Source organism: Pteronotus mesoamericanus, unplaced genomic scaffold, assembly GCF_021234165.1.
Source record: "Pteronotus mesoamericanus isolate MK-2021 breed Mesoamerican mustached bat unplaced genomic scaffold, CSHL_Meso_final scaffold_705, whole genome shotgun sequence".
Taxonomy (NCBI): domain Eukaryota; kingdom Metazoa; phylum Chordata; class Mammalia; order Chiroptera; family Mormoopidae; genus Pteronotus; species Pteronotus mesoamericanus.
The window spans coordinates 5,095,374-5,112,112 of record NW_026555326.1 but is presented as its reverse complement, the minus strand read 5'-3'; the positions used below and the strand labels follow the sequence as shown (position 1 = coordinate 5,112,112).

Here is a 16,739-nt window from a genome sequence, read left to right as displayed (position 1 = left end):
TTATTTTTAGGGAGAGGGGAAGGGAAGGAGAAAGAGTGGGAGAGAAACATCAATGTGTCGTTGTCTCTCACCTGCCTTCCACTGGGGACCTTGTTCCACAACACAGCCACGTGCCCTGACTGGGAATTGAACCAGTGACCCGTTGGTTTGCAGGCCGGCACTCAGTTCACTGAGCCACACCAGCCAGGACCTAATTTTTTAATTAAACATGGTCGTAGTAATAGCAACCACAGCCTTGTTCCTAGAGCCCAATGAAGCCATAAAGGGTGCGTGTGTGCAAGTGTGTGTGTATTTAAGGTTTAGATTTCTTCAAAGACTCTCTCCCAATGTATTTGCTCAAGTTGGACCTGCTCGTGTTCCCAGCAGCAGATTGAGCCTCCCCAGGAGCAGAGGGGAATGGTTGGGCGTGTAGGCACAGACTTAGAGTGCAAATCCAGGCCCGGGCTCTTGCCAGCTGTGAAACTTCAGCCATGTCCCTCAGATCTCCAAGCCTCACAGTGCTTGTTACACAAGGAGGGTAATGATATCAGGTCACAAGAGTGTGTGAATCGGGTAGGGTGGTGGGTGTGCCAGCAGCTCAGCAATGGATGCTACTGCCTATTTTGTAGATTCAAAAGCTGAAATCAGGGGACAGGAAAGCAAATGACCCCCAAGCAGCCGAACTTGCCCCAGAAGAACTGGGTGTGAGGCCAGGAGTCCTGACCAGTTGCTTTGCCTCCTGCAGGTCTGGGTGGTCCTGCTGGTGCTGCTACTTGGAAACGGAGTGGTCCCTATCAAGTCTCTCCCTGCTGTGCTGGGAAGAGCTGAGCCCCATTCACAACCCTTGGATGCCCTGCAAGAAGCTCATCATGCTGACAGAGTGAGTGAGGTTCCAATCAGGCTAACGGGTATAGCTGGCTTCCAAGCATGCACACCACCTTCCCTTGGCTTCTCATGCCTTACTGTCCAGAGAGGCAAAGGGATCAGTTCTGAGAATCACCGCAACACCAGGTGCCTGCCTCTGGCTCGGGGCAGAGATGGGTTTGCGGCTGTATTAGCATCTCTGTAACTTCTGACTCTGACTCCTCTCCTTTCCCAACAGAGACATGAAGTTCTGGCATGGCTTAGTGATCGCACTTGTGTCCGTTGTCCTACAGGCCTGCCTCCTCGCAGCCATCAACTACCTGCTCTGCAGGCACATGGGTAACTGGCTCAGCATCCCCTCCCCTCCTAGATACTCCCAGGGACCATTCCCAAGCTTGTCCAAAGGGAGCCTCTGAACATCACTGCAAAACCGCAAGGATCCGCTGGCTTGATGGCCCCTCACCAAGTAATCCCCAGTCTGAGCCAACCTCTTTCTGGCTGGGAATGACAGCCCTGGGTCCTTCCACTACCCAGACCTTCTGCCCAGAGACAAACTTCTATAATGCTTGTGAGGGTGGCCTCATTTAACCTGGGCCTAATTAATTTTCTTCAGCACCGTGAAAGGACTGAACATGAATAAATGGCTTTGAATTGCAACAGAAGAGAGTATGGTTAGACTAGGAGATCATCTTAAACTCTTGACCTGCTTCACAATGGGAAGTGGAGAAGCTATGTCTTAGGAAGATATTACAATTAGGAAAATAAAATATTTCTTTGGCTAAGACAGGAGATTGGACAGGATAACGTTATGAAGGTTTTTTTCCAGTAAAGGATTTTTAGGCTTCTCTTTCATTCATTCAATACAACAGGGGAAAAACAAAAATCTCTGCCCTTCAGTAACTTACATTCCATGAAGTAACTTATATTCCATGAAGGTACAGACAACAAATGAAATAAGTAAAATACATGGGCTAGATTATAGTAAGTGCTAGGGAGTAAAAAACAAACAAACAAACAAAAAACAAGGCAAGGCTATATGAATTGAATGGTGGTTAGCATCCCTGAGATGCTGACATTTGAGTGTAAGCTTGAGGGAGGTGAGGAGGGAGCCAAGGCCCTGAGGCAGGAGAGGGTTTAGCCCATCACAGCCCCAGCAAAGGGAGCCGAGGAGCAGGCAAGGCCAGAGAGGAAGGAGGAGTGAGGCCATGCAGGGTCTTCAAGGTTGGGGCTCTGGCTTTTTCCCCGAGTGAAGTGAGGGCGGTGGCGGTGGAGGAGTGCTGAGATTTGATAAGGTCCTTCTGGACGTTTTTCCCTAAATAAGGGCTGTGTGCAGAAATGGGAAGTGCCTGACCCAGGGAGCTTTCCCTTTTGACTCTTGTCCTGTTTCCTCTAGCCAAAAAGAATGAACAGTTACTAGAAAGAGCCAGGCTACAAGCTCCTGGGCCCAGCCCTGCCCCGCACCACTCGCCTGCTGCCCAGAAGACGGAGACTCGGACAGAGAGAAGGGCCCCAGTGCCTGAGCCCCATTACGGGAGTGAGTAATGAGGCGGGGGCGAGATGGTCACGAAGTGTATTCCGCTCTGTCTGGACCTCCAGGGAGCATCCCTGCAGCAGCCCAAGTCTGTCCCTGACAGCCCAAAGCCACCCGGGGTTCCTCACACCCGGCCCAGCAAAGGCCTCGCCGCCCTACCTTTTCTGGAAAGTTGTTCATCCTATCACATGGGACAGACCTTGTTGGGTTTGTGTAGGTCGAAGCTCTTTTCTAGGTTTGGTCATGTGTGAACGACTCCAGAGGGGCTTGGGGACTCTTTCTGCTCATATATTTGTAATACTAAGTCATCTTTTCTTTCACCTGGCCAGTTAGTGGTGGAGCCAAGATTTTCGCTGACTGCCTAACTGTAACCATGGCTGGTAATATACTATGCATTGCAGCAGCTGGTCAGTGTCATTGGCTGCTCCCGGAAGCTGACTCAGCCACATTTCCAGAGGCTTCTTCTCCACGGTCTTAGATTCTCATAGGCATCTGGGTGTTTTAATAAATATGAGGCTTAGTGATGGTTGAAATGCACCGTCTGCCTGTGGCAACTGGGACAACAGGTTCACCACCCTCTTGTTTTCTATCTCAGGGCGTGGGAGACCCACCAGGTCACTATTCACACATAGGAAACTGTTTTTTTCCGCAGCAAGATAATAACCCCTGGAGGTCCACTCACCAGAGATTATTCTTTTTCCATTGGTTTATCTCCTGATTGATTTGGGCTTGCTCCATCCTTCTAATCTGATCTTTTGAGTTGGAGAGATCTGGCTGTCAGGCTTCCTCTGCACTGAGATGAGGCCTCAGGGCATATGGGGACCAGAAGGTGTTGCTCACGAGTATTCAGTATTTCAGCGGAAGGGGAGAGGCATTGGCCTCATCGTGACCGCTGGCCCCACAGCTGCACCAGAACCTGGTCAGGGTCAGAGGCTCTTTTGTTGTCAGGGAGCTCAGAGACCAATGTCCAATCTTCTTGTTTTCCAGGAGTCAAAACCAGAATACAAAAAAGGATGTAACCTTGCCTAGAGTTAGTGACAGGTTAGACTGGAACCTGTGCCCATGACTTCCGAGGCCAGAGCTGTTTGCTTTGGGCCACATTGTCTCAGCATGTCCCTGTTTATTCCACCCGAGCACAGACAAGCCTACTTAGTTTTGGATGGAGCTGGCCAAAGCAACAGTGCCTAGACTCTTGGCCATGCCCCAGCCTGTTTTTGGAGGCTCTCCTACCACCCTGTCTATTCTACTCCTTCTTCCCCTTTTGGGAGCTCTGTATCTCTCTTCCCCACTCCTCTTTGCATTGCTGGCTCTGCCTTTGTCTTTGTCTCATCATCCCTTCCATTGTTTCTATTCTTTCTTAATACCCTCCACTTTCTTTAGAAGAACAATTTCTGTTTCTCCGTAGATGACAGCGACACGTCCTCGGATAGCTCCGACACCTCGGACAGTACCAGCAATTCGTCTCCCACCTGCCAGGTAATGGACACTCCTAGTGAGCCCAGACCTTCATATGTAGCCTGGGTTCCGAGAACTCAGGCCACCCTGGCTACCTAGATGGGAGCAAGGGAGGAGGGGCTTCTTGAGCCACTGCAGTGTCCTCAGGTGAGGTGGTCAGGCTTTCCTCACAGCCTGATATCCACACGGATCATCCAAAGCAGGTCTGAGTGGGCTGTAAAAATGGAAGTGCTAATAGGAAGCCTCCTCCCCCCCGCAAATCCATCCCTGGTCCACTACTCTGAGTCTTGACCTCATTTGAATTGATTCTCTACATCTCTCTTTCTTAAATCCATTTATCTCCTGCAGACAGGAGGAACAAAGTGTGGGCATCTTCCCCACTGCCCTGGCCCTGCTCTCAGATCCAGCTGCCTGGGGCCCAGGCTCCCTCTCATCCAGCCTAGGGCAAGCCTCTTTGAATGGGAGTTCCATCCTCGGGTCCTACCTCCTCCAAACGGGGTAGGAGTCTTGACCTGCACTTTTCTGTTCTTTTTCCCTAAGGCCACCAAGGATGTGAATTACACACAAGTGGTCTTTTCAGCCACTGGAGAACGAAAAAACAAATCTGCCCTGGACTATGAGAATATAAAGGAAGCGACAGATTATGTCAACATCAATCCAAAAAACCACAAACACAATTTCTAGACTTCTGTGAACCCTGCTGTCTCAGCCAGCGGAATACTCTGGAATGGCCTTGTAAATTGTAGGGTTTTTAAAAAAAAAAATCTTATCTGAGGATATGTTTATTGATGTTTATTGATTTTAGAGAGAAAGGAAAGGAGGTGGAGAGAGAGAGAGAATCACAAATGTGAGAAACATTGATTGGTTGCCTCCCATATGCTCTCCAATCGGAGATTGAGCCCATGACCTTTTGTTGTACATGATGGTGACGATGCTCTAACCAACTGAACCAGTGGCCAGGACTAGGGTTTTGTTTTTGTTTCTGTTTTTATTATTATTTTTAAATAGAGTAAAGTTCTCTACAAATTCTTGTACTCAATTTGTAAGAGAATTACTTTTTGTTTTTTAACAAGGCATAGGAGAAAAAAATAGGCTTGTATCTCAGCAAGAAAGATTCGGATGAAATGTTAGGAAGAACTACCAGGATAAGTATGAAAACATCAGAGCAGATCAGAAGATAAAGTGGTGAAGTCTCCATAGAAAATTTTTTAAAAATACTTGAATCAGCTATAAGAGAGCCCTGTTTGGCAATCTTACAATTAAATTACTCTTTGAGCTCTTTGATTATTGGCAATAACAACTTCGTTAAAAGTTTTAAATAAAATGGCCATCACCAATTTCTCTTTTCCTCTTGCCCAACTGGCATGTGTTTGTTGCGTAATCCTGTTTTGCCCTCAGACCTCTAAATAGTCTCACTGTCTAAGAATGCCCACTGTCATAGGAATTCACTGTTTTCTATGAACAAAAGCTGACAAATAGAGCCTGGTGCATGCCAACCAGCATCGCAACAGGTTATTATAAGAAAAATCTTTCTAAATTTTATCCAGTAAAATTCAATATCTATTCCTGGTTTGTTGTTTCTTTTTTAGTCAATTAGGAATAAAAGAACACTTTCTTAAATTGATTAGAAATAGCTTATCTCAAACAGCAGATACATGCTGTTTAACTGTAAGATCCTAGACATGGTCCTTTCAGATAATGAGCAAAGTCAGAGTGTCCACATGCCCATTTCCTTCATTATCTAATAGTGCTCTAGAAGTGCTACGCAGTTCAATAAAACACTTAGCAATAATAAGGGCTATAATTATTGGAACAGAGGGTGAAATTTGTCATTGTTTGCAGCTATCTTAGTTCTAGAAAACTTCAGGGAATTAAAATGTTTCAAAATTGATTAGATGCAATAAGCAGTAACTAAAGAAACATACAGTATACTTTCTTCAACTGCTAATTAGGACAGCAAATGAAAAAAAATTGCTCATTGTAGCTAAACACCTCAAAAAGTGGGAACCCTAGGAATACACAGCCAAATTCAAACCGCTGTTGAGTGGCATTCAGATCTTAGAGACAACTTATGAACTTGCTTTGTCAGCTGGCTATAAATGACTTTCTACACCTGGGACCAGAAACAGTGGGAGGATTTCATATTCCCAGGTTCCCCTTTCTCAAGAAGATCTGAAGAAATGGCTCTGGAATTGGAAATTACTGCCAACCTACATGTCCCTCTACCTTTAGCCTGCCATTGTTGTTGTTCTTCTCCTGCTTGATTTGAATTTTTGTGTGCCCCCCCCAATGCCTGACAGTTCATATGTTGAAATCCTAACCCCCAACATGATGGTATTAGGAGGTGGGGCCTCTCTAACCCAGTCTTGAAGGAGGTACCATTATGAGTGAGATTAGTACCTTTATGAAAGAGACCCCACAGAGCTCTGCAGCCCCTTCCATCCTGTGAGGATGCCACGAGAAGCCCGCAGCCTAGATAAGGGCCCTCACAAGCCACGCTGAAACCCTGACCTTGGACTTCTGCCTTCAAAACTGTGAGAAAAAACTTTCTGCTGTTTATAAGCCACTCAGTCTGTGGAATTTTGTTATGGCAGCCAGAATGGACAAAGATATCTCCTTTGAAACTTTTCTTAATGGGGAGAAAGAGATTCTATTGATCAGAGAGGTAGAATGAAGACTAAACACTGATAACAACACTGTCTTTGCATCTAGAGGTGAAACTCTACTTCTTTTTGATCTCTTTTGAAAAGAAAAAAAGTAAACAGAGGACTTAGAGGTTCAGACATTCTGCAGTGCGCTCAAGAGACTGCAGAGGGACACTGCCGAGCGTCCTGCAGAATTCTGGATAGGCCCTGGGAGTGGGGAGGAGCACTCATTAAAAGAAGACTGGAGCAGCTAGGTGGGTGGGATCAAAGTGTGCACGGCCTAGTTGTAGAGACAGGCAAGAACATGTGCAAAATAACATGTGACAGGGGGGAATTAACACAGAGCAGTGAAACCAGAGCCTATCAATGTTAGGCCAACTGGCTACAAGAGTGTTAGGATTAGGTGGCCCTAATCAGAGAAAACATCTCACAAAGACATGTTTTCTGGCCTGAGTTTAGGAAGAAGGGTAGAATCTATTGATGGGAGAAGAAGAAGAAGAAAAATGAGCAGGCCCAACTGAATGAAGGCTCTCTGAAAAAAGGAAAATGAAAAATGGAAGTCTCTCTGACCGCATGGACAAATGCCTGCGCCCGGGCTCCGAGACAGTGGAGATGCTGTGCATCAGGGAGTTGTTGTCAGAGAGAACAGAGACCTGAATGTCACCAACCACCTGATTAAGGTCTCTAATGAACGCTGCTATGATTGGCTTCAAAGGCATGACATTTTATAGCAAATAAATATATTGTGGAGGTTAACATTAGCACCCACCCCGACTGCTTATAAGGGGAAGGCACTCTTGGAAAGTGTTGGTTAAGAACTGAATTGAAAATGTGACTCCAAGTGACTTGCAGAAGTTTCATTGACTGTCGAATAAAGAGAAGGGATCGTTTCATGTCCTGAGGAGTTTGGGCCAATAGGCTGATGACTGGAGCCAGCTAACAATTTGAACTACTCCATAAAGTCACTGCTAGCCCTATTTCTAGAAATAAAATGGCCTTTTGCTTGTGATACTCTGCGAGTCTGGAAGGTTAGCTGCTTAAATCTGTCTGAATGGTCCCCTGTATGAGCAATCATACTTTGAGGAGCATAGTTCCTAGCACGGAGAAGTTATTTTCTCCCACATTGCATGTCATTGGAACCTCCAGGCGACAACCGTGCTGCCCGACTCTGGGTTCCTCTGTGGATGAGAATTGGATGAACACCTCTCCCAAGGCCTCTTTATCTTATAACAACATACAGAGAAACTGACTTGGTACTGGCAACCAGTTGATGGTTGATTACATGATAATAATGAACTGGCATTATACAAGAGACCAGAATGAATTTGACCTGTCTTCAAGGAATTCTTATTCTAAAGAAGTAAGCACTCAAATGCTCACCATAAAACTTCAGCACAATTCTATGAGGGACACTGTCTTATTGGCCAACAAGGCCCACTAGGATGAAGAGGTATTTTATGCCCATCATCAGTGGTGTATTTTTTGCTCCTGGGATCAGTGTAATTTCTGGTCCAGAGAGGCTTGCCAGAGGCCTTCTAACCCAAGCCCCCAGCCTCTAAACCAAACACATTATAATAATGCCATCTTATCTGGGGTCTTTGTTTTTGTTCTTGAGGTCCCACTAGCTCAATCAAACATTTGCCCTTTCAGGCAGGAATTTCTACATTCAGTCTTTTACCTGCAGTAGAAACCTCTTGTCCTTTGCCTTTCCTTGCCAAATACATCCTCTGTGAGCTTAGCAAGAAAGAAGCACATGTCCAGGTGTCTCAGGGGAACTGGGTCAAATGAGAGACCAAGATTCTAGAATTTTAGGGAAGATTAGTATGGCCTTGGAGATGGGAGGCTGGTGACTTTCCCAGCCTGTCCCGTGGGTCATTACTGCTTCAGACCCAGTTTCAGCTCCACACTGCCATCGTGTGGCTCCAGGGAAAATCGCAGAACACTCTTGTTTATTTTTCCTCTTAAACTGAGTGAAGGAGTTCCAGGAAGGTTGATTCCCACTCTGGCCCCTCTCAAGATTAAAATTTTACTTTAGTTTACCTATCCCCTTATCACTGTCCCTAGGAAACAAAGATGCCTAGAAATTTTCTGTTTGTTAAAGAGTTTTATTTGTCAATTTCAACCACATCTCTGGGTTTCTGACCCAGCAGGGAGGTCCTGCAGTCTGGGCTGTCTATAGCCTATTAAAAGATCTGTTTATATACTGAGACTTCCAGCCAAGATGGAGGTGTAGGTAGGTACACTATGCCTCCTTGCACAACCAAAAGAAGGATAACGACAAACTTAAAAACAAAAAATAACAAGAACTACCAGAAAACTGAACTGTATGGGTGTCCGATAACCAAGGGGTTAAAGAAGAAACATTCATATAGACTGGTAGGAGGGGCAGAGACAGGCAGCCAGGATGGAGATAAGCAGGTGGGACGGAGAGGGCCTGTGGTAGGGTGGTGACTGGAGGACTGAGTGGGTGAGACAGCAGCCAGCAGACCGGGGTGGTCGCACATTTGCATGTGGATAAACCTGAAGGAAGAGTTGGGGAGTAAGACAGACCGGGCCATCCAGGGTTCCAGTGCAGGAAAAGAAATCCTCAAAACCTCTGGCTGTAAAAATCTGCGGGGGGTGTGGCAGCAGGAGAAACTCCCAGTCCCACAGGAGAGTCTGTTGGAGAGACGCACAGGGTCCTAGAACATACACAAACCCACCCACCTAGGAATCAGCACCAGAAGGCCCCAATTTGCTTGTGGGTATCAGGGGAAGTGGCTGAAAGCCAGCCAAGAGCTGAGCAAGTGGCATTATTTCCTCTTTGACCCCTCACCCACATACAGCCTCACCACACAGTGACCTGGGTTGCCCCACTGTGGTGAATACCTAAGGCTCCACCCCTTACAATGTAATAGGTGTGGTGAGACAAAGAGATATGGCTCAAATAAAAGAGCAGATCAAAGTTCCAAAAATAGAACTAAGCCATGAAAAGATAGCCAACCTATCCAATGAACAGTTCAAAACACTGGTAATCAGGATGCTCACAGAAATGGTTGAGTATGGTCACAAAATGGAGAAAAAAGTGAAAGCCATGGAAAGTTATATAAAGAAAAATAGAGAGAGAAACAACAGTAAAGGGGAGGAAACTGGGACTCAAATCAACAAATTGGAGCAGAAGGAAGAGATAAACATTCAACCAGAACAGAACGAAGAAACAAGAATTCAGCAAAATGAGGAGAGGCTTAGGAACCTCTGGGACCACTTGAAACATTCCAACTTCTGAATTCTAGGGGTACCAGAAGAAGAAGAAGGGCAAGAAATTGAAAACTTATTTTAAATAATAATGAAGGAGAACTTCCCCAATCTGTAAAAGAAAATAGACTTGCAGGAGATCCAGGAAGCTCAGAGAATCCCAACGAAGTTGGACCCAAGGAAGCACACACTAAGGCACATCATACTTCTATTACCCAAGATTAAGGATAAGGAGAGAATCTTAAAAGCACGAAGAGAAAAGGAGACAGTTACCTACAAAGGAGTGCCCATAAGACTATCAGTTGATTTCTCAAAAGAAGCCTTACATGCAAGAAGGGGCTGGCAAGAAGTGTTCAAAGTCCTAAAAAGCAAGGACCTACATCCAAGATTACTCTATCCAGCAAAGCTATCATTTAGAATAGAAGGGCAGATAAAGTGCTTCCCAGACCAGGCAAAGCTAAAGGAGTTCATCATCACCAAGCTCTTATTATATGAAATGTTAAAGGGACTTGTCTAAGAAAAAGAAGAGCAAAACTATGAACAGTAAAATGACAACAAACTTACAACCATCAACAACTGAACCAAAAAAAAAAACAAAAAAACAAAGTGAACAATGAGAACGGAACAGAATCACAGAAATGGAGATTAGAGGGAAGAGTGAGGGGGGTGAATTGGGGAAAAGGTACAGGGAATAAGCATAAATAGTAGGTACAAAATAGACAAGGGGAAGTTAAGAATGGTATAGGGAATGGAGAAGCCAAAGAACTTATATGTACGACCCATGGACATGAACTAAGGGAGGGGGAGGGTGTTGGTGGGAGGGGGGTGCAGGGTGGAGGGGAATAAAAGGGCAAAAAAATGGGACAACTGTCATAGCATAAACAATAAAATATATATTTAAAAAAAAGAATTACATACATTTGGTCTTCCAATTTAATGCCTTTAAGTTCTACAAATAGGTAATTGTGAAATTTAACGTGTAAAACTTTCTTACTCAAATGATTATTTTACCATGATTAGAAAATAAATGATCTTTAAAGAAAAGAAAAAAAAATAACAGGCCTATTTACATACAAAGTACAAACAGAGTCATGTGGAAAATTACTGGCCTGCATAACATAAAAACTGAACAAACATAAAAAGCCATCCTGAGAAATCCCCACAGTCAACCAATGAACCTCCTCCTGCCGTCCTCTGCCCTGCCTGGCCCCTGACCTCCTGCTCCTACGTGGGTTCTAAGGGACTGATGTACAGTATTTCACAGGATGTTAGCCTTCTGGAGTTAGCTGTCAAAATGAGATTGACCCAGAGAGCACAGAACCCCCTTGCTTCCCACAGAGGCCCACCTCCCTGAATCCTATCCTAAAAGGTCTGTGAGAACTTCTTACGCGTACTGCAAAAGCTGTCATTCATCGATCCAGACAAGATCCTGCCATTTCCTCAGGAGCCTCCCGGAATAGGCTCCTGAGGCCTGGGCCCAGTGTGCAGTTGCTCCTCACTGGCCTCATCACTGGACAGTTCCAGCTTTCTGATAAAGATCAAATGCAGCTTTTCTATGGAGGGAAGGGTGAGGGTCCCCAAGCCACCACCACAAGTAAATCTCTCATGTGCAATGCACAACTGGAAATATAACAGTGCTATTATTTGCTATAGAAGGCAAGAGTAAGTAGACATAGAAGGTGCTCTAGCCAGTCTTGATTCCAAGTCTCCTCTCTTCCCCTCTGATCTGTAGAGTCTCCTGGACCCAGTGCCATAGAAATTACCCACCAGATGCAACCCAGAGCCAGGCTATCATTTTCTTCTCTAACATCAGCAGAATGTTCTATTGTCTTCAGTCTTCCAAATCCCTCCAACAAAGTGGTATTGCTATTTCTTTTTAACAAATAAGGAAACTGTTGCTCAGAGGGATTGGATAACTTGCCCAGATTCACACAGGTAGAAAAGGGGTGAGATCAGGATTCAAGTCTGTATCTTTGGGGTACAAGACTGGTGTCCCTTCTATTTCCCATCCATCATGATGAGCAAAGATTTACTTAGTACCTTCTATGGGCACTCGGGTCAGGAACTGTGGTCTGAAGAGGCTCATGCAAGCAGGAGGGACTTCAACAGCTTGGACTGGCATAGGAAGCGCCGATGCCCAGATCCACAGGACAGGAAAGAAGTGGTTGGATGTCAGGGGCCCACATGGGCAACAGAGCACAGGGGAGAGACTGTGGGTCCTCTTTCTTGAACTTTGGTCCCACTGGGCCCTGTGTCCTGCCCTCCAGTTCCCTAGCACTGAAGGGCTGGAATGCTTGGTTCACTCACAACATCCATCTTAGTTCTTTTCTTTTAAAGAAATCTAAGGAGCCTTCTGAGAGCTGAGTGGCCTCTTAAAAGTATATCCCCAAAGCCACATTCATTCCTCAAAGCCTCCCTAGGAGAGAAAGGCAGATTGAACCTGTTCCCTGGGGCTGCTCTCAGGAGCTCCTAATTAGATTAGCAATCTCTTGCATAGTATAGAGCTCATGGACTTACAAACAACTTATATGTCCACAGTTCTGTGAGACCCCCACAGCTGTGAGAGCAAGCATTTCACCTATGCTGGTCATCCGTGGTGGCATAGCGATGGGACCTGGACCCATCAAGTTCCTGACTTTTTAGCTGATGCTCTTTCTATCATCAAGGTCATTTCTGATATTAGAATAAGAGTTAGGGTGAATATAAATCCCCTGGGACATAATTCAAGACAAAGCCCCAGATTCCACCTGTGCTGCTGTTCTCTCCCCGCATCAGCATCACAGAATTGAGGGCAAAAATGCACAGTAGGGCCATGGAAGGGCCCTCGGTCACCAGAATTTAGTCAGAGTATGAAGGTCATTGTCATGAAAATCCAGCCATTCTTCTAGAGCTTGTTGGTTAGAGCACCCTTTGTTTATCTCTATTGTGACATCATTTCCAGTCTTGCAAAGTCATGAAAGGTTAGAACCAAGAAAGACCTTAGAGTACATGTTAGTTCTACAACTGAGGAGACTGAGGCCTGGAGGCAGAGGTAACTTGCCCAAGATCATATAGTTACCTGACGGCAGAGACGAGTTTTAAACCCCAGGCTCCTGCCTTGAGCACAGAATGTATACAATTTGTGTGGAAGCTCTGAAGAGCCTCAAGTCAATCCAGAGCCATGATCCCATTGCACTTTCTCAAGACACGTGTCCTCTGTGCAGCTCCAGAGGAAAGAGCTGTCTGGACACCTTGTGGGGAGGAAGGAGGGCAGCCCACCCTGCTGCCTCTGAGTCTCCCTCCATTCTTCATTTTATTGTGACCCTTTTCTTCCCTTCCCCCATCCCCACTTTCTCCTCACACTCACCCTTAGTGGGTCATACCACTGAAAATATACAGCACTTTGCCCCCACCCTATAAAGGGGTTGGTGTGGGGAGAAGAGGAACTTGAATTTGCAGAGTTAATGCCAGTTACCTGGTGTTGTGCTAAATGCTATATCTCACTCCAGTAAACACGTGGGCATGGCAGGCAAAGCCCCCTGACCCATTCACTTTTCTTCATTAAATCATCCTTCCTCTTCTAAAAAATAAAAAAAAAATCCAGGATCCAAATAGGGTCCTTCTCAGTTTTTCACTTCTGCCCTCTCCTAGCTGGGCTGAGTGTGCTTAGTTAGGTTAGGATGGGGACAAGCAGCCAAAGTAGAAGATCAGCCTCTGAGTTGCCACCTGCGGAGCCCCAGACACGGCTGTCCTAGTCCTGCCCCAGATCAGGGGCACCACAGCTACCACGTGGGTGTGTTCCTGGACACCCTGTGAATATTGCAGGATGAGTGAAGCAGACAGTCTGATTATCCCTGACTTCCAGCATGTGAGATGGGGAGCGAATGAAGGCAGTACGGACACCAAGTGCACCCATGCTGGCCTTTTCATGCTGCCTAAAACTGGGCTCTCCTAACTCCAACCCAGACCTTCCCAGCATTTGCACCCAGTACTGAGATGAGCAGAGACCCTCCTATAGCCCCACAGGCAGCGCCAGAATCCAAGGAGTGTTTCTTAAAAGATGCCCGCCTCAGTGACGCCATCCTTATCCACCTCCTCTGAGTCCTTTGGTGACTCTTCAGGCCCAGGCCTCCCACTGAGGCTGGGGCTGAGGCTGTGGGTGGGCGGGCAGCTGGAGCGGGTCAGCAGCAACGTGGTGCGGCGGCTTGAGAAGCTGCCATTGGAGAGCTGCCTACGCATCCGGGGCTGCGGACCCCCACAGCAGGCCAGATGGCGTAGGGAGTGCGGCCACAGGTGGCTGTTGAAGGCCATGTAGATCCAGGGGTTGCAGCAGCTGCTGAGGTTGCCCAAAAGCATGGAGATGGTGAAAACCACGTTGGTTGAATCTGCCAAGAGAGAACCACGGGAAGCCTTAGAATGACAGCTGGAAGGGATCTGAGAGGGAATCCGGGCCTGCACTGATCAAGGGAGAATACCAAGTTCTAAAAAGGAGAAGGGACTCACTTGGGCTCTGTAATTAGGGAGAAGCACAGCTAAGACTTGAACCTGGGACTCTCAACTCCAGAGTCTTAGCTTGCTGACTTTTTTTGTAACTACAGTGTTTGCTCCAAGTTGACTTTAGAGGTAGACAGGACTAGCCCAAATAGGAGACACTGTCTTTGTTCCAAACCTAGACCTTGACTTTTCTAATGGACATAGACCTAGGATAAGGCACCTTCTATAAAACAGGGAAAATAACCATGATTCTAGGCCAGGTTCAGGTATCTCCATCCCCATTTATGTCATAGATATGGCTGCACGTTGGATTCCGGATTCTGCCCTCCTTGACCCCTCCGGGGCCGTCCCTCTCATTCTGCCATAGACACCTGCTATGTCCAGGCAGAAACACAGCTGACAGTCTGGGGCAGGGGCAAGGAGATAGGCAGGCTCTGACACAGGGACTCAGGGACAGGAAGCTAGGAGGCCAGTGTGCTATGGAGGCAAACTGGGTGTACCGGTGAGTAAGTTAAAAGGGCTCCCAAGGACTTCTGTTTTTCTAAGGGAGCACACTGCAGGGTAACACTCTGTTCTCACACTCCTTGCTCAGAGAGGCACGTGGTACGTGGTAAATGACTACGCAGCTGAGGGACGTGGGGCTGAGGGACAGGCTGATCATGGGGGTGGACACAGCAGAGAAGGAGGGAAGGGCACCCTGGGAGGCACTGTGACCCTCTCCTAATCCTCCTAGTCTCCACCCCTGCTCTTTTCCACTCGCTCTGCCCCCACCCCCGGCCCCAACCACACACACTTGCCTTCATCAGGGGCGTTCTTGTCCCACACAGTCCACATCTGGACACTGAAAAAGGGTGCCCAGCAGACGATGTAGGCCAGCACAATGATGAAGGTCATCTTCACAGTTCGGATTTTGGCCCGAGAGATAGTGCTGATGCTGCTGACCCGGGAGGGCAGTCCCCTCATGGCCGCAGCTGGGGCAGGAGGCGAGGCTCTGTCCCAAGTCTTCCAGCCCCCTCCTCCTACCCTCCAGGTCTGCGTCTTGACTTTTAGGTTCTTACAAATCTCATAGCAGATGAGGCTGTAGCAGGCTGTGAGCATGGCCACAGGCAGGATGAAGATGGCCAAGGCAGTCCAGGTGATGTAGGCCCGTGACCCCCAAGGGAAGCGAAAGTCTGCCCAGCAGTCCAACACCCCTGAACCCTGGATCACTTCCCGCAAAGAAAAAATGAAGATTTGAGGGAGGCTGAAGATGGCGGCCAATAGCCAGGGAGCAGCGATGAGTGGATAGGTAGACTGGCTGGGCTGCTGGAGGCTCCGCAGGGGGTGACACACGGCCAGGTAGCGGTCCAGCGTCATGGCGAGCAGCATGTAAGTGGAGGCGAACATGCTGAGTGCCTGCAGGTACTTGACAGCCCGGCAGAGAAGGTCTGGGCCCTGGAAGCGGTAGGTGATGTCCCACAGCAGCTGGGGCAGCACCTGGAAGAGCGCCACACCCAGGTCGGTTAGGGCCAGGTGCAGCACAAACAGGTGCATGCGGGCGCGCTTGCGGCCCTGCTGGCCCAGGGTCAGCAGCACCGTCAGGTTGCCCCCCGTCGTCAGCAGCAGGACAGCGGCCAGGACTCCGATCTCCACCTTGGCCAGCTCCTCATCCCGGCCCAGCCAGGGTGTGGTGGCATTGGGGGCAGAGAGGGTGGCCCCAGGAATGGGGTTGGCAGCCCAACGAGGCCCAGAATCCATGGTGGAATTCTGCTGGGAGGGATGGGGAGAGGGAGAGAGCGGCTGGAGGGTGCGTGGCCAGGAGAAGTTTAGGGATGAGCTGGAGTGGGAGGCCAAGGTTTAATAGGGAGAAAGGAGCGAGGCAGTGTGGCAGGGAAAAAGGCTGCCGGGCGGGGAAACAGTTGGAGGGCAGGGATAGAGAGGAGGGGGAATGAGATGAGGAAGATGATGAACGCAAAGAGGGGATGGGGCCTAGGAGCGAAGAGAAGGAGGTGTCAGGGAGCTGGGGGCAGGAAGGGAAGGATGAATGAGGCTGTGCAGGGTGAGGCTTCTGGAAGGAAAAGAAAGCTTGGGGAGCAGCGCCAGTCCCAAATCCACTCCAAATTCACTTCCTCTAAACTTTTCTGGAAGCAAAAAGCAGATGTCCCTAAGCCTGCAGAGAGTCTCTGTCAGGGCCATCCGTGTAGCCTTGCCAGAGAGGGGCGACAAGTGGCAGCGTGAGCGCAGAGGCTCTGCAGGGCCGGCAGGTTTTAAAGGCTGGCAGGTTTTAAAGGCTGGCAGCTGAGGCCAGCGGCCAGCACCGGTTGGCTCTTGCAGAGGAGGGCGGAGTGAGACTCAGGCCCCCAGCGAGAGAGGGGGGTCATCAAGGGAGGGTAAGGAGAGACAGGGACTGAGGGGCCAGGGGGACCAGGGACAGGGAGCAAGAGAAGCAAACGAGGAAAGCAGCGCTCACCAGCAGACCGGACCCACAGACCTGCACACTGACAGACTCACCTACGGTGTACCCTGAAGCCGTCAGACTGCCTCCCAAGACAGGTGCGCACCTAGGGGTGGGGTGGCCA

The 16,739-nt window shown here is 48.0% G+C and overlaps 2 protein-coding genes across 2 annotated transcripts; one reads left to right on the top strand and one right to left on the bottom strand.

The window, feature by feature from the left end:
* The first annotated feature begins 827 nt into the window (after positions 1-827).
* RHEX (regulator of hemoglobinization and erythroid cell expansion) lies at positions 828-4,521 on the top strand. Its single transcript, XM_054562994.1, has 5 exons — positions 828-859; positions 1,082-1,182; positions 2,237-2,377; positions 3,780-3,850; positions 4,370-4,521. The coding sequence occupies exons 1-5, from the start codon at positions 828-830 to the stop codon at positions 4,511-4,513; spliced, it is 489 nt and encodes a 162-aa protein (XP_054418969.1). The 3' UTR covers positions 4,514-4,521.
* Positions 4,522-13,180: 8,659 nt separating this feature from the next.
* Positions 13,181-15,918, bottom strand: AVPR1B (arginine vasopressin receptor 1B). Its single transcript, XM_054563017.1, has 3 exons — positions 14,979-15,918; positions 13,780-14,072; positions 13,181-13,264 (listed from the first exon to the last, which is right to left on the bottom strand). The coding sequence occupies exons 1-3, from the start codon at positions 15,916-15,918 to the stop codon at positions 13,181-13,183; spliced, it is 1,317 nt and encodes a 438-aa protein (XP_054418992.1).
* Positions 15,919-16,739: the final 821 nt, after the last annotated feature.

Excerpts from the sequence above, each read along its gene's own strand:
- AVPR1B (XM_054563017.1), bottom strand. The coding sequence starts at position 15,918 with ATGGATTCTGGGCCTCGTTGGGCTGCCAACCCCATTCCTGGGGCCACC. Across the intron at positions 14,073-14,978 it reads CAAGAACGCCCCTGATGAAG|ATTCAACCAACGTGGTTTTC; the intron begins GCAAGTGTGTGT and ends CTCTCTTGGCAG. Across the intron at positions 13,265-13,779 it reads CACCAAAGGACTCAGAGGAG|AGGAAGGATGATTTAATGAA; the intron begins GTGGATAAGGAT and ends ATTTTTTAGAAG.
- RHEX (XM_054562994.1), top strand. The coding sequence starts at position 828 with ATGCCCTGCAAGAAGCTCATCATGCTGACAGA. Across the intron at positions 1,183-2,236 it reads CCTGCTCTGCAGGCACATGG|CCAAAAAGAATGAACAGTTA; the intron begins GTAACTGGCTCA and ends TGTTTCCTCTAG. Across the intron at positions 3,851-4,369 it reads ATTCGTCTCCCACCTGCCAG|GCCACCAAGGATGTGAATTA; the intron begins GTAATGGACACT and ends TTTTTCCCTAAG.